Source organism: Lutzomyia longipalpis, chromosome 4 (genome assembly GCF_024334085.1).
Source record: "Lutzomyia longipalpis isolate SR_M1_2022 chromosome 4, ASM2433408v1".
Lineage (NCBI taxonomy): Eukaryota > Metazoa > Arthropoda > Insecta > Diptera > Psychodidae > Lutzomyia > Lutzomyia longipalpis.
Window position 1 is genome coordinate 1,745,641 of NC_074710.1, and position 14,926 is coordinate 1,760,566.

At 30.8% G+C, this 14,926-nt stretch overlaps 1 protein-coding gene across 5 annotated transcripts in view; it reads right to left on the reverse strand.

The window, feature by feature from the left end:
- Nucleotides 1-2,524: 2,524 nt before the first annotated feature.
- The window catches only part of LOC129795488 (RNA-binding protein fusilli), a 51,721-nt gene continuing 39,319 nt past the window's right edge, over nt 2,525-14,926 (reverse strand). For 3 of the 5 annotated variants that reach the window (XM_055836820.1, XM_055836818.1, XM_055836819.1), the window contains exons 7-12: nt 14,646-14,756; nt 12,730-13,000; nt 12,441-12,656; nt 12,111-12,206; nt 10,202-10,348; nt 5,427-10,124 (exon numbers count right to left, since the gene is read on the reverse strand). In XM_055836820.1, coding sequence (XP_055692795.1) covers nt 9,267-10,124; nt 10,202-10,348; nt 12,111-12,206; nt 12,441-12,656; nt 12,730-13,000; nt 14,646-14,756 — 1,699 coding nt within the window. In that variant the 3' untranslated portion in view covers nt 5,427-9,266. Of the gene's footprint in view, nt 3,173-4,245; nt 4,461-5,426; nt 10,125-10,201; nt 10,349-12,110; nt 12,207-12,440; nt 12,657-12,729; nt 13,001-14,645; nt 14,757-14,926 lie in introns of those variants that run through there. The other 2 variants (XM_055836821.1, XM_055836822.1) reach the window with 1 other exon arrangement.

Here is a 14,926-nt window from a genome sequence, read left to right on the forward strand (position 1 = left end):
AAAAAAAAAAAAAAAAAAATATGATTTTTTTCTCATAATAAAAAAGGTTTTTTTGTGTGTGAAGAATATCATCAACATTGTAACACAATTTTCTATTGCTTAATTTTATAATTTTTTTCTTCTTCTTACTACATACACTCACTAACTCTTTCATGATCCCAACGCTCTCTCGCTCATGCAATTGCTCTGCAAAAAAAAACATTGACTAGCACCTCTTCATTGCGTTGGATCATTTTCTCTTTTATATTGCAAATTCAAGAAATTCTTCTTGTTCTTTTGTTTCTTCTTCGCATTGACTTCCGTCAATCTTTTATTTTCCTTTCATCAAGAATTAAGTGGAAAACAATGAACAAATGGAAGCACATTTTTTAGCTAAATTCTTAAGCACCGATATGATTCGAGTAACTTTTTTTCTTTTTCAAATTCTATTTGTTTAACAACAAAAAAAAATGATAACAAGTATAAAAAAAGAAAAGCTCTATAACTCGTAGAATTAACTAAAAAAAAATAGTAAAATATAGATATCAAGAATACAATTCTCTTATCATTTTGTTCTATGTATGTAATATATTTTATTAACAAGAAAAACTAACATAGATTTCTATTTTGTTTTACGATTTATTCGTCTAAATTATTTTTATTTTATTTTCGTTTTCTTTTATCGTGGTTTATACATTAATTCATTATTGCAAATGTCTCGTTAAAAAAATCTAAAGAGATACAAAAAATAATAATAATAATATAATAAAATAACATTAATGTATAAACATTGGAAGACGCTGTGATAAGTTGTTGCTGAATATTACGTACAGGGTGGTGCAGAAAAATAGCAAAAACAATTATATAAAAAAAACCTTAAATATTCGGTCTTATTCAGGTAGCAAGAAACCCTTGAAATTCGTTTTTAATTTTAGTACAAAATTCAAAGATTTCAAGAGTTTCTTAGTCGCTAAGTCAGGCCCATTGGGTCGTTTTCGGCAACCAAGAAATCCTCTAAATCTTGAAATTTCATTTCAAAGATTCCAAAGGAATTTTAGGAATTTTAAAATTCTAAAACAAAGAAAATATCGTTTAATGTTTCACACAGCTAAAACTTCTCTTTCTCCCTAAAGAGTGCTAAACTCCAGCGCTACGTCTTCTCCTTATGGCTGGCTTTGTTTAAGATTGCTACACTTCGTACCAGTGAAACATGCTGATGTTTCATTCGCCTCATTTGTGAAACAACAATTTTATCTCTGAAAACAATTTCAGGTATTTCTGTTTCCAAACTAAAATCAAGTGATTCATGAAACTAGTTTTAGTTTTTTTATGTTTCTTAAAACTATTGAAACTCATGTTTCATGTGTAAATTTCGGTTTTTTTTTAATGTTTAATCCTTGGAGGATTTTACTGGCCAGAATGGCCAATTCGACTTTTTTCAATCGCCGCAGAATAAAAATCTATTTAACATTTCGTGTTAAATTCTACATTTGTATTTAGGGGAGTTTCATTACTTCAAGATCGTGGAAAGAAAACTTGGAAAAATACTTTCTTTTGAAAGAAAATGGAGGTCAAACTTTTGAGGTTAGAAACCTCGATCCTCTAAGTGTTAATGAAACCAGCCTATATGGATCCGGAAAAAATATAACCGCCGTAAAAATTAAAAAGGAGAAGAAGAAAATGAATCAAGTTTTAAATTATTTTATAACTCCTGAAACTTTATAAAATTTTTATGTTTCAAGTGATGAGTTTATAATTTTTTTAGGAAATGTTTCCTGATATTATTTTCGATATTTTTCTGCACATGCATGTAAAAAAATATTTCTTAATCGTTCAATCTTAACAACTTAATTAATTGTAAATTCAATCATTAAACTAACAAATAGAATAATTACAAAATAAATAAACAATTTTATGTATCTTTTTGTGATTTTTTTTTACTTTGTAATGTTTGTTTTCGCTTCGGAGTTTCTTGATTGTTTTTAGAGATGGTTTAACAAATTACTCTATCTTTAAATAAAATATATTTTCTATATAAAAAAAGTATTGTTTTCTTTCGCAACTAGGAATGGTTTATTGCAAAGAGAAATTATATATTTAATAATTTTTTTTTTATAAATTTTATATTGCATTAAGTAATTGTTTTAACCTATATAATGTATTAAACTTTAACAATATGACTCTAACTCCTTGCCAATTTCAACATAATTTATTCTCTTGTTAATCACTTACCATGCTCAAGGATTTAGCAAATCCCTTTACAGACTTTCCTGAAAAGAATTTTTTTTTCATTAAACTAATTGGCAAGTATATCGTGTTTTTTTTTAACTTTTCTTTTTAAGAATAATATTGCTTTTGTGTTTATGAATGAGAATGTTTGGAGAGAAGGATTAATTTTGTTATCAAAAAATGAATATTTTGATAACAAAGAAAATTGTATAAATCTTGATTAATTTAAAATAATAATATAATAGTAATAAATGGCAAATAAACAGCGCGGAAAATGATTGCAATCGCATTGCAATCTCTTCGTTACAAAATACCATTTGTAATATCATTTTGCTTCTTTTTCTTTTTCTTTTTTTTTGTCTTTGCACAACAATCAACAATAATTGCTTTTATGCATTCAATGCATTTACAACAACAACAAAAATAACTAATAAATCAATGCATTTGAGAGGAAGGCACCCCCTCAAAAAACAAAAACTTGAAAAATATTCTAAATAGTAGAAATATTTTTCTTTTCTTTTGTTTTTCTTTTTTAGTAAATAAGAAGTAATTTTAAAGTAAAAAAAAAACTAAAGCTTAGACACTTTTATGCCTTTTGCTCTTTAACGAAATATCAATGGTGCTGATTGACGTGGCATGGCATGAGGGGCCGCCCTCACATTTTTATGTCTCCAACATGCCCTCTTTTTTTTTAGACAATAAAGAGCTCAACGTATTGATTTGGTGCCACGGAGGGCGTTAGAACGCGCGGTGTGGCAATTTTGTCATGTTGCTGCGGCGGTGGAAGCCCCGAGTCCGCCACTGTGGCCACGGGGGTCACATAGGGGTTCGACTGGGGTGACTGGGGGGCAAATGATTGATGCTGTGGATGGTATTGCGGTGGCTGCGTGATGGCTGGACTCGTGGTGGTCGGACTGGCGGTCACAGGAGCTGGTATTGCCTGAGACATGTATTCCATGGGAAACTGCAAAAGGAGGCAAGTTATCTAGCTGAATTCAAGGGGCATTTATCTGAATGGAATATATTCGGAACTTGGGAAATATTCCGATAATTCGCAAAGAAATCAAAATATTCGGCAAATTAACAACTCTTAGTTTCTAATCTAAAAGGTATAGAATAAGGAATGAAAGCACAACTATACTAAATTCAAGCCCAAAAAGTACTAAAATCTAGCCTAGAAAGTATGTACTAAATTCAACCTGAAAAAATGTAATTCGGTATTCAGTCCCAAATATTCTTATATTTAGTAAAATCTTGGAAATTACTAAACTTAAGGTACTATGTAAATAAAAGCTTAAAAGTACTAAATTGTAAGTTCTGACAATTCACATAATGTTCGAATGCTGATTCGAATATTATTCGACGCTTACAAGGACGGGGATCAAATTAAAGATAAATTTTTCACGCTGTCGGTACTAAATTGAAGCCTAAAAGTACTAAATCTAACCTCTAATGCTTCTTTAAAGAAAGAATCACAGCTAAAAAATTTTATTGGTTTTTAACTTTAAAAAGTCTCCGAATGAGGATTGAACACTAAGTACTAAATTGAAACTTACAATGTACTACAATTAAACTTTAGAAGTATTAAATTAAACCGAGTAAAATATTCGGATAATTCGCGGAAAATATCATAATATTCGCCAGATAAACACCCCTTGACTGAATTAAATTAATATTTATATAGAATTTCTTTTTTTTTTGTATTTAAAAAATTCAAAATGGCCGCCATGCGTTATTTTGTAATACCGTCTAACACTTTCCTAAAAGCTACAGATTTGAAATTTAAAGAGGACTTCATTGAAACTTTGAGTCTAATTTGATCCAAAATGGTCAAGCCGTTTAGCAAATATGGCTGCGTAGAGTAGGTCAAAATCTTTTTTTTTTTTCAAGTTTTGATGAAATTAAACTCAAATAAAAGATTTAATGAAGGCTTGCAAACGTCTAGAACATTACAAGTTTACAAAATCGATTTTCAATAATGATTGACTATTTCCTGTATTATTTTTTATTCAAAGAATGGAAATGCATTAAACTCACCATTGATGGCTGATTGTGTGGTGTAATATTCGGTGGAACATGCGGTGGTGGGGGTCCGTAGTAGGTGGTCGGTGAGACCGGTGGACTGGGGTAGCCCCAGTAGAGAATTGGCGGCGGGTAGAAGGCTGGATGGCCCCGTGGTGGCAAAACAGCAGCTGCATGATGCCCAAAAGGTGGTGGAAAACCTCCAAAAGGGGGACCTACAATTGTACCACCTAGCGGAGAAAAAAACCACCCGTCAAATCAAAAGATCAAACTATCTCCATCTTGTTTTTTCTTTTTAAGATAAAACATCAAGAATTTTGGCAAAAAAATTTACCACAAGTTTTGCTTAATTTTTGGGTTTTTTTTTAATAAATCATTTTTTTGTGTGTTAAAACAAACATGGAATTCTTTTCTTTTTTTTCTTCATAATATGAATCAATATTAGAAAAAAAATCTGTGAATTAAAAAAAAGAGAGAGAACATCACAAATATATTAGGTTTTAGGCTACATGTTAAATTCTTAATGGATGGATTAGGAAAGTGAAACAAGGTGAGATAAAAGTGATAAATTGTAGAGAAAATATATTTATAAAAAAAAAATAAAAGACAAAACACTCACCATATTATGCAAGTTACACCAATTCTGCCCAAACACCAAATGCGATTATGTATTCTGTTTTATTTTTAAAAAGTATTTTCTCATTGCCTTTGTTTTGTTTCTCAAAACAAATTATTACTTTATCTATTATGCCATGTTTTTTTTTTTAATTTTATATAAAACAGAAAAAGATAAATTATTTATATAGCACCAAAGAACATCATTTAATAAAATGTTTGATTGTTTATTTATTTTTTTAATATACCAATACACCAACACAAACAGATTCACGTCCAACTCCAAATGTATAAAAAAAAATACTAAATAAAAAAATGCGATACATTCATTATTGAAGATTTTCTTTAATTAAAAAGAAATATTATATGTATATAATTTATGAAGCGCCACCACATAAATTGAGGCTTATCACCAGCGTAAAAAAACCTCTAAAAATGGCAAAAGTATTTGTGAAGGAGAAATGTTGATTTTGCCAAAAAAAAAAAATAAATAAAACAAATAATAAATAATATGGACCCAAAACTCCCTACCATGATAAGAAGCAGATAAAGGTACAACCAGTAAAATATTATTGACAAAATATAGAAGACGAAAAATTTATTCTCTTGCAAAATAAATTTGTAAATAAAAATGCAGCCGTTAAAAATATGAAAATGTAAATTACGGAAATTTTAAAGATTAAATTATAGGTAAATAATAATAATAATAGGTAATATTAATAGATTTTGCTCTCAATTATTGTTTATTTTTTATTTATTCTTATTTTCTATTTACTATTTTTATCCACTAAACCAACTAAGGAAAATAAATCAATTTTATTTGCAATTTGAAAAAAAAAGAAAACATTAATTTTTCATTTTGTACTATTGCTCTTTCTCCTTCATTTTTAGACAACAATTTGCAAATAAATTGATTTATTTTTCTTTATTTTTTTTTATTTTAAGAATTATTCCTATGTGCCTGCATGTGAATTAACACCACCCTTGTTTCCTTGCTATACCATTTCCATGTCTTTTGTAACAGAAGCATTTTAGAGATTAAAAGTTTATGCGAGAGAAACTTTTTTTTAATAATCATAAAAAAGCTAAAAGTGATAAAATTTCCTTTTTAACCTTTGAAGCTTCTGAAAATATTCGATTTATTTATATTTTAGCCAAAAATATGGTTTAATTTTTCAGAAGCCCGAGCTTTGAGTAAAATATTAACCACTGAGCATTTTGCGTGAAAATAAAATTCGATGCTCTGGAATCAAAGAGAGCCAATATTTAAGCCAATTCTCTTCTCATTTTAGCCCATTCTTTGAAAATTAACTTTAAATAAATAAAAGAATTACAAAACCATGCGTTCAGACTAAGGAAAATAAAATCAATTGATTTTTTAGGCCTTGATGAAAACTCAGCGTGAAACTAAAACTTAGCAGAAATTCAGTTATTTATCTGAATTAGTTTTTACATCACCACCAAATGTCCTCGAAGATTTATTTCTTTTATATATTTTTTAAATTTTGTTGTCTTTTTTTTAAATAGTTTTGATTTCTAATAATTTTTAGGCTTAAGTCAGAAGGCAAGCCAATTTTTGAAGGAACATTTCCATACAAAAACGAATAAGCTCCTTTAATTTGTTCAAGATGTTTTTTTTATGTAACTACACAAAAAAAATTAATTAATTTTTATAAACCGTTAAAAATAGATGATAGTTTGAACGCATAGTTAGTAGTTTTTTCCAAGCTAAGAATGGCTAAGTTAATCTTAGACTAAATGCACAAGAAAAAAATATCAAAATATGTGATTTAAGAATTCCAATTTGATCCCAAACACCATATAAAGAATGCAGACACACAGAAAAGACACAAAAAACTATAACTAAAACTATATAAAAAAAAATTGTATGTTTCATACAGTTATTTTGTTTTTTCTTTTTTTGTTGTTGTAATATTACGACATTCTAATACTTAAGTACCTACTAATAAAAAAAATAAAATAAGTATAATAGCAAGTAAATAAAATTAAGAATAACAATATAAATAAGACCCTTGACCACAACACACAAAACCAAATTTATCTTTGACAGAATTAAAGATTAAAAGACAACCTCGTTGTATCACCAAAAAATAAAAATAAACATACAAACACGATAAAGCTATGAGTATTGCAGAATGTTAAGAAAAAAAAAATATTCCAAAATTAAAAGTCTATAAATTACTATTAAAAACATTTTTAAAAAATATTTAAGAAAAATTAATGCGAATAAAAGAAAAAATACAATGAATGCAGAGAAGAAGGTGGTGCTGAGCGGACAAAGTTGATTTTGTGAATTGATGAGCCAAAAATAACACAAAATATAATTTTGCTTAAACATTGTATAAAAATAAAATTAATCATAAAAACTAAAGAGAAAAACAACCACTATGTGAAGATTGAGAGCAAAATTTATCTAAACTGTCATAAATCATTCTTTCTTTTTTTGTTATTTATAAAAATGTCTTTTTTGTGAAGTAAAATGAATTCGTTTTAGAAACGATAACAAGAAAAAATTATTAATTTAATGCAATTAAAATAAAACAAAGAATTCAATTGAGTTATTTAAAAAAAATTACCTGGACGGTTCATTGAAAAATGCTTAAAAATAGAAAATTATATTCTAAACAATTATTAACTATGAAGTAAATTACTAAAAAAAATGAATTTAGCCCAAGAAAAACTAGTGTTAATTATTTACTTAAATTCTTACCATTTTTTCAAATTCAATTTTACTTCTCTCTCTCCCTCTTTCTCTCGCAAAAGAATAATATAATTTGCAAAATAGCTTCAAGCACAACATCACCGTAAATTAAAAAAAATGAATGAAACTATTTTCCAAAACCACACTAACACATAAAAAATATCAGCAAAATTCTCACTAATGCAGTTGTAAAAAAAACTTTGAGAAAAAAAAAGTTTTCTCAATGGAAAATATAAAAGAATTCCAAGACTTTAAGAAGTTAAAAGGAGTTTTAAAAAAATGTGTTTTTGTAGAACTTTTGAAAAAAATATTAAATGAATTTATTCAATTCAATATAAGTCCTGTATATAATCCTGATACACGACGCATATTGATATGAATATACTCCTTTGTATTCAGTTTACGTCCGCCATCTTGTAAAAGTAAGCGTCCTTTTTCAAATTCAACTGAATTTCAATTTTTCAAGAACGTACTTCACGTTTTTCACTTAAAATATTATTCAGAAACTTTATCTCAGCCAAGGAATTCTCATTTATTTAGATCCAAAGTTACTCGTTAATATTTCTTTTTTTTTTTAATATTATTACTTAAACTAACCTATGTATTCAATGTAATGTAATATTTTGTACCTTCTATAGCGAGAAAAGGTTTAATGCTTTAAGAGAAATTTGCATTTTTCCCAGAAATATTTCTAAATTAAACCTTGCAAAGAATGCTGTTAACACCTTTTTTGTGTAGATATGTGTGAGTGTGTGCAGTATTATAGTTAAAGACCAATTTTTAGGAGAGAAAAAAAATAATAATAAAAAAAAAGAATTTAATGACCTCGATTCCCAAAATTAAATTCTCTCTGCCCATTATTCCCATTATTTAGCACCTCATTAACGTGTTTAAAATTTATAAATAAGGAATGGGGATCGAGACTAGGATACGTAATAGATGATGGTGATAGGAATGTAATTTAAGGAGTGATTAATCACCTGGCAAACGGCTTAGTGATGATACTATTGCAATTTTTCAGAATTTTGTATTTTTTGAGACATTTAAATGTATAAATCTTCAGTTTTGAAAATCCCTTTTAACCCTTTCGCGTTTCTTAGGTCATACATAGACCTAATCATGAAACATTTTATTTTCCAATTTTTTTTATGAAATCAATTGTTTTTTTGCTTGAAAAATGTCCTCTGAGAGCATTCATAGAATAAGTATCGTGATAAAAGAGCGCATTGTTTCAATGATTTAATGTTTCACGATGGGCGCGAAAGGGTTAATGCCAATATCTTCTATTTCCTGATCATAAGAAAGATATCCTGGAGTCTCTCAGTGTCTCAGCTTTGATTAAATCAAAAAAAAATAATCCATAATGCAATTAGTATCAGAACTATCACCTTCCCAAGTGATACAATCACCAAAAATTCATTAAAAACGAATAAAAAAAATTGTCAAGGATAAGAAAATTAAAGGGGAATGTTCATAGTAAATGTTAACATTATTTAAAAGAAAAAATTAACTTCAAAAGAATCACTTTGTATGGTTATATATTCTTACAATAATTGCTTCAATAGTGTCTTCATGATAATTATTATTTTTTGTTTTTTATAATAAGTAAATAAATGGAATGATTGTCGTTGCAAAGGAGTCTCAAAATTGCTTTTGTCCATTTTCTTTTTTTTTACTCTCTCTCTCTCTCTCTCTCTCTCTAAATATTTGGAGGATAGAAGGGAGCATAGAGGGCCGCAGCTGTGGTCCCTGGGAAATGTCTCTTTGTGGCATTCCCCTGAGCAGCTTCGTGCTGAAAAGCATGCTCATAGGAGCGCTTAATGGACGCAACTGCTGTACCTGGCTGTGGGGGTACAACAGCCGCTGAAGCAGCCAATGTGTGATGAGCTAAGGGCATGTGGTGTGCCAAAGCTGCATGATGGTGCCCCGGAATGAGGCCCATTGGGAATTGCGGATGTGCCGGAAGGAGGGCGTGCCGCGGGGAAAAGAGAAAGGGATGCGGCGCCGCCCCAGCTGGGGCAGCAAACATTGGCGGATATGCCGCCATTGTGGCCGGATGATGGCCATGAATACCGGCGGGTGCTGCATGTGCCGCCGGATGGGGCATTAGAGTGAGATTCTGCAGCAAAAGCTGCTCATTGTGGTGCACAGCTGCGGCATTGTGACGTGCCAAATTTTGCTGAGCAATAAATTGCGCTTGTTGCTGTGCCAAAAGCGCCGGGGGCGTTGGGGGTTGAATGGACAACGTTAGCGGGGGTGGGACGGAAATGGGAATTTGCTGTGGGGGTACCGTTGCGGGTGGTGTGGGTTTTGACGGTGGTGCTGGTGATGAATGCAACATACCGGGTGAGAGAAGTGGTGGCTTCGATGGATTCGCCGGTGAATGTAGGCCGCCCGTGAGAACGAGATTCATATCGTCGCCGGAACACTGAAACACCTCAATGTAGCGATGCTTCTTCCCAAAGCTCCCCATGTACTTGTTATGCTTCTGCTGGGCACACGCATACGCGGATGTCTCTGAGTCCATTTGAATGAAGGCCTCACCACTTGGTTGTCCCTAAAAAAAAAAGAAATTTTTAACGTTTGGAAATGACTGAAGTTTAAAAAAACAAAAAGAGTAAGTTGGATACTCACTTGAGCATTGTAGACCATGTGAACACCTTGGAAGACAATATATTTGGCAAAATCCTCCAGGAAGTGCAAAATATGTTCCACCTTGGCTTCATACGGTAATCCGCGTAATCTAATGCAGTCCTTTGATGTTCCACTTGTTATTATGTGCTGCAAAATTAAAAAGAAATTTCAGAAAAAAAAATATTATCAAAATTAATTTAATCGAGTAAACAAATTTTGCCAATAATTGATCAATCATTGAGCTCAATATTGAGTCAATGTAGCTCCGCATAGATGATCAATTATTGAACAATCAGAATTGATCTGTGATTGATTAATAGTTGACAAATTATTGATCAATCGATTGTCTGGCTCAATTAATTTCTCAATTATTGATCAATCAATGCGTCAATCTGATGATTCAATTATGATTGATCATATGTTGGCTCAATCATTTTTTTTACTGGGAAATTGTAAAATAATGGCGGACTTTTATTGCTACCTATCGACGTTTTGATTTTATTTTTATCTTCTTCTCTTCTCCATTTTAAATTTTTACTGCTATTGAATTCCTTCATCGATGAAACATTAGCGTTAATATTTCATGTATTTAGAGTGAGAAAAAAACACAACATTGTCGTTTTTTCATGCAATTTCGGACAAAACTTTTCAGGTTTTTCTCAAATGATTCCAATGGAAAATGAAAAATCTCTGTCACTAGTCTTTCTTTTATTTCTACCAGATTAACCCTTGGAGAATCGAGATTTCTAACCTCAAAACTTCAACCTTAATTTTCTTTCAAAAAGAAAATGTTTTTCTAATTTTTTTTAATGATCTTTAATCCTCCGTACTTTGTGACCAAAACTCATACGCGCATGACTTTTTCGCAAAATAAACAAATTCTTTCGGTCAAATGAGCTTAAATAGACCTCTTGGTACTTTCTAAGAAGTCCTTTGTCCATTTTAGAACACAAAAATAAATTTTTAATTGATTTTTTTTAAAGATTCTTGCAATAATTTATTTTTGAGGTTAGAATCGTCAAGAAAGAGACAAAGAGAAGAGGAATAAAGACCGTTACACCAATTCTTGAATTCCCACTTCTTACATTTTTGTTAATAACTTTTTTTCCATTGATCGGATCGACCTGAAATTTTGACACAATTTTCTCAAATAACCAAGGAACTTATTTCCAAAAGAAAGGATTTTAAATCTCTAAGAATTAGAGCGTAATAGCTCGAATTAGAGCTATGGGGTCAATCACCTACCCCTCATGGCAATGCAAGGGTTAAAAAAAAAACTCAAACAAGCCACTTTGGCCAGCAAAATCCTTCAAGAGTTAAGCTTATTCTGATTATTTCCCCGAATGAGATAATGACCCTAATTGAATTTTATTAACTTCTTACGGTTCTTAAAGGGTTAACGATTTAAAAAAAAATCAATTTTCTTCCTTTTAAAAATTCTTTTTAATGGAAAACTTTCCTGCGTCAAAGGGTTGATTCTTTCGAACATTTGGGAGGGATTTTCAATCAACCAAAACTTTCAATTTGTTAAGAATATTTTTAATAAAAACTCAAAATCTTTTCTTTCTTTCAATCAAAGGAAAAATTCTCAGAAAAAAAAAACATTGAGCATGGTGGCAATGAACTCAAGAAACTTTCAAGAGACTTATCTCTTACCCTCCAGGAATCACACAAAAAGAAATATTTCTTGGAAAACGCTTTTTTTTGCTGAAAGTGTCGAGTGCGAAAGTGAAGCATTTAAAAAGGGAAAATGTATGAGTGTGTGCAAGCACGATGCATTCTTATTCTTTTAAAAAGCGAATTTATTGTATGTTTGCAATGACGACAATGTGGTGAAAAAATGCGAAATATTTTAGAAAATTAACAATACAGAGCAAACTTACAAACACTTAATGTGAAATTCAATTACCTGTGGCACAAGAGGAATTTGCACTTGTGGCAGTTGTGGTATCAATGGTGGGGCTGGTGGTTCGTACGTTTTAGGATCCATCGATCGGTTGAGAACCTGCGTGAGAAAAGTCGTATAAAATTACAACACAAATAACAAATATTTCGCAATTTATTAATGTTATATTCTTGATTCCTTCCTAATTTTTACTTACTAAAAATCCTTTCCATTGAAAAGGATATTTTTAAAGAGAATAATAAAAGAATTTTTTTGTTAGAAATTTAGTTGAAAGTTTCTTTTTTTATAGTCTTAAAGAAAAAATTTAATTATGCAAATGGAAGAAAAAATTACCTGTTGCACTTCTGCCGTTGTCGAGCGAAAGAGTTCAATGTATCGCTGACCAATTGACTCACGATGTCTCGACAGGGCATTCGGGGCATCGGTTTCATTGGCAAACAACACAAAGGCATCACCAGTTGCCCTGCCATCGGGTTTCTTCACAAAGAGCACCCCATCCGCCCCATCGAGAACGTGACAGGGATTTTCGCCCGTTGAAAAGAAATCCAACTAAAATTTAAGAGAAAAAATCGCCCAATTTTAAGGAAAACATTAAAAAGGAAGATTTTCTCGTTTTTCTCACCACTTGCTTAGCCGTGCAATCATACGGAAGACCCCGCATACGTATGATAACTTGAGCACCTTTTGTGAGAAAAGCCTGCGCCTCATTTGATGCCCCACCGGCAACAGCAAGAAAATCCTCCCCAGATGCTCGATACACCTCAATGTACCGATTCCCAATGTGATGCTTGTGCCTCTTTAGCGCCATATCTCGATGTTCCTGTGATACAAATCTCACGAGAGCTTCACCGTTGCGTCGTCCCTGTGGTGATAGACAAAGAGCTACGCCACCCCTTTTGAGCGTCGTATTGAAAGAAAGCAAGAAAAAAGAAGGAAAATAAGAGAAAAATGTTTAAAATGTAAGTCAAAGTGATTAAAATGGAACCATCTTCGGGTTATGACATGAGCAACTAATCGCAATAATCACTTCACGACATTTTGTGAACCTCTCCTAATACTCTTACTCTTCTCCAGCACATTGAAGAGATGATTTTTTTTTGTTCCTTCTGTGTAAATCATCTTTGCTTGTTTTGCACATATAAACTCCGGGAGATAAGACACAAACACAGAATATTATTACATGAGAGGACTATTTGCCTCTCAATTTTGCCTTTTGATGGTATCAAGCGACCTTTTAAACTGTCCGACAGACAATTTTCTCAGAAAGTCTTGCCACAAACTCATCATTTTAATATTTCTAATAATTCTACTAACTAGAAGAAAACTAAAAATAATCTTAAAGAAATAACAAAAGTTGTGATTAAATAAAGAGCTTGATTAAGGAGAAAGAAATAAAAATCCAAGGAAAAATCTCTTATTAGAACACTACAAAGGGCAGAGAGATAAGAATCTCTTCTAAGAATTCAAATTCTATAAGTTTCAAGCAGTGTTGAATGTTTTCAACAAGAAGGGTGAACTTTGTCTAAAAGTTTAGATAATTCAGGTTTTTACTAGAGGTCAAGAAAAGTATTTCCAGAATAAAAATTAAGTAGAAAAAAAAATTGAAAGGATTTTTTAAAGAGATGTTAAACATTAAAAACGAAAAAATCTCAGCTAAAAAAAGACTGTCAAACGTTAGAAACGTCAAAAATGTTAATAGAGAAACATCAAAGATTACAAAAAAAAAAGTTTCAGGAGTTATAAAAAACTATCAAACGTTATTAAAAGAATATCAAAAGTTTAGAAAGCAACGTTAAACGTTTAAATTAATGACAATTGACAAACGTTATGACATTTGACAAATGTCAAATGTTAGAAAATTAACATTGAAACGTGTCAAAAGAAGCGCCAAACAATAGAGAAGAAATGACAAACGTAAGAAAACAATTCAAACGAACAAAACAAAATAGAAAGAATCATCAAACGATATAAAACAAATAAAATCTAGGAAAAGTCAAACGTTTCAAAAGAAATGTCAAATTAAAAAAAAAAGTTTCAAGCGTTGCAAAAAACGCTACACGTTAGAAAAACAAAGTGAATTGTTAGAAAATAAAATTCAAACGTTATTAAATAAATAAAATTTTAAAAACTGATCGTTAGACGTAAGAAAAATCAAAGGTTTTATTTTAAAGAAAATGTTAAATGTTATAAAATAAAAAATCCCAATAGGTTAAGCAGTTGTTGAGTTTACTTGGGATGTCATAACGACATCTACACACTCCACACGAGCTCATATCTCTCCACTTTACAAATATTTTTCCACACAATTGCACAAATAATCACACAATCATCATTAAAAATTCAAGTGTCCTTTACATTCTCTCTCTCTCTGTGTGTACTGGAGAAGTAGCAATTTTTTTTGCTTCAAACAAAAAAGACAATTTGCTGTTGAAGCAATAATATATATGAGAATGTACGTACGTATATAATTCATTTTCTGACCAATGATAATGCGATGGAAGGGGTAAAAAAAAACAACACAGAGATTTTGGTACTCACTTGGCAACATTCAAACCCCGGAAAAACTTTGCAATATCTTGATCACTGCTCTGCCACGGAAGACCTCTTGCTCGAACTATGCACGATCCATCAATCTCATCATCAATTGAACTGCAAAATGTTCAAACAACAAAATTTATGACAAAAAAAAAACGTTTCAAGCACAGAGACACAAATTTAACTGAAAATTCAAAAAAAATCTTTGAATTTTGGGATTTTCCAGCCATCACTTGAATGCACAATAATAAAAAGAAAACACGCATACATTTTAGAGTTGAATG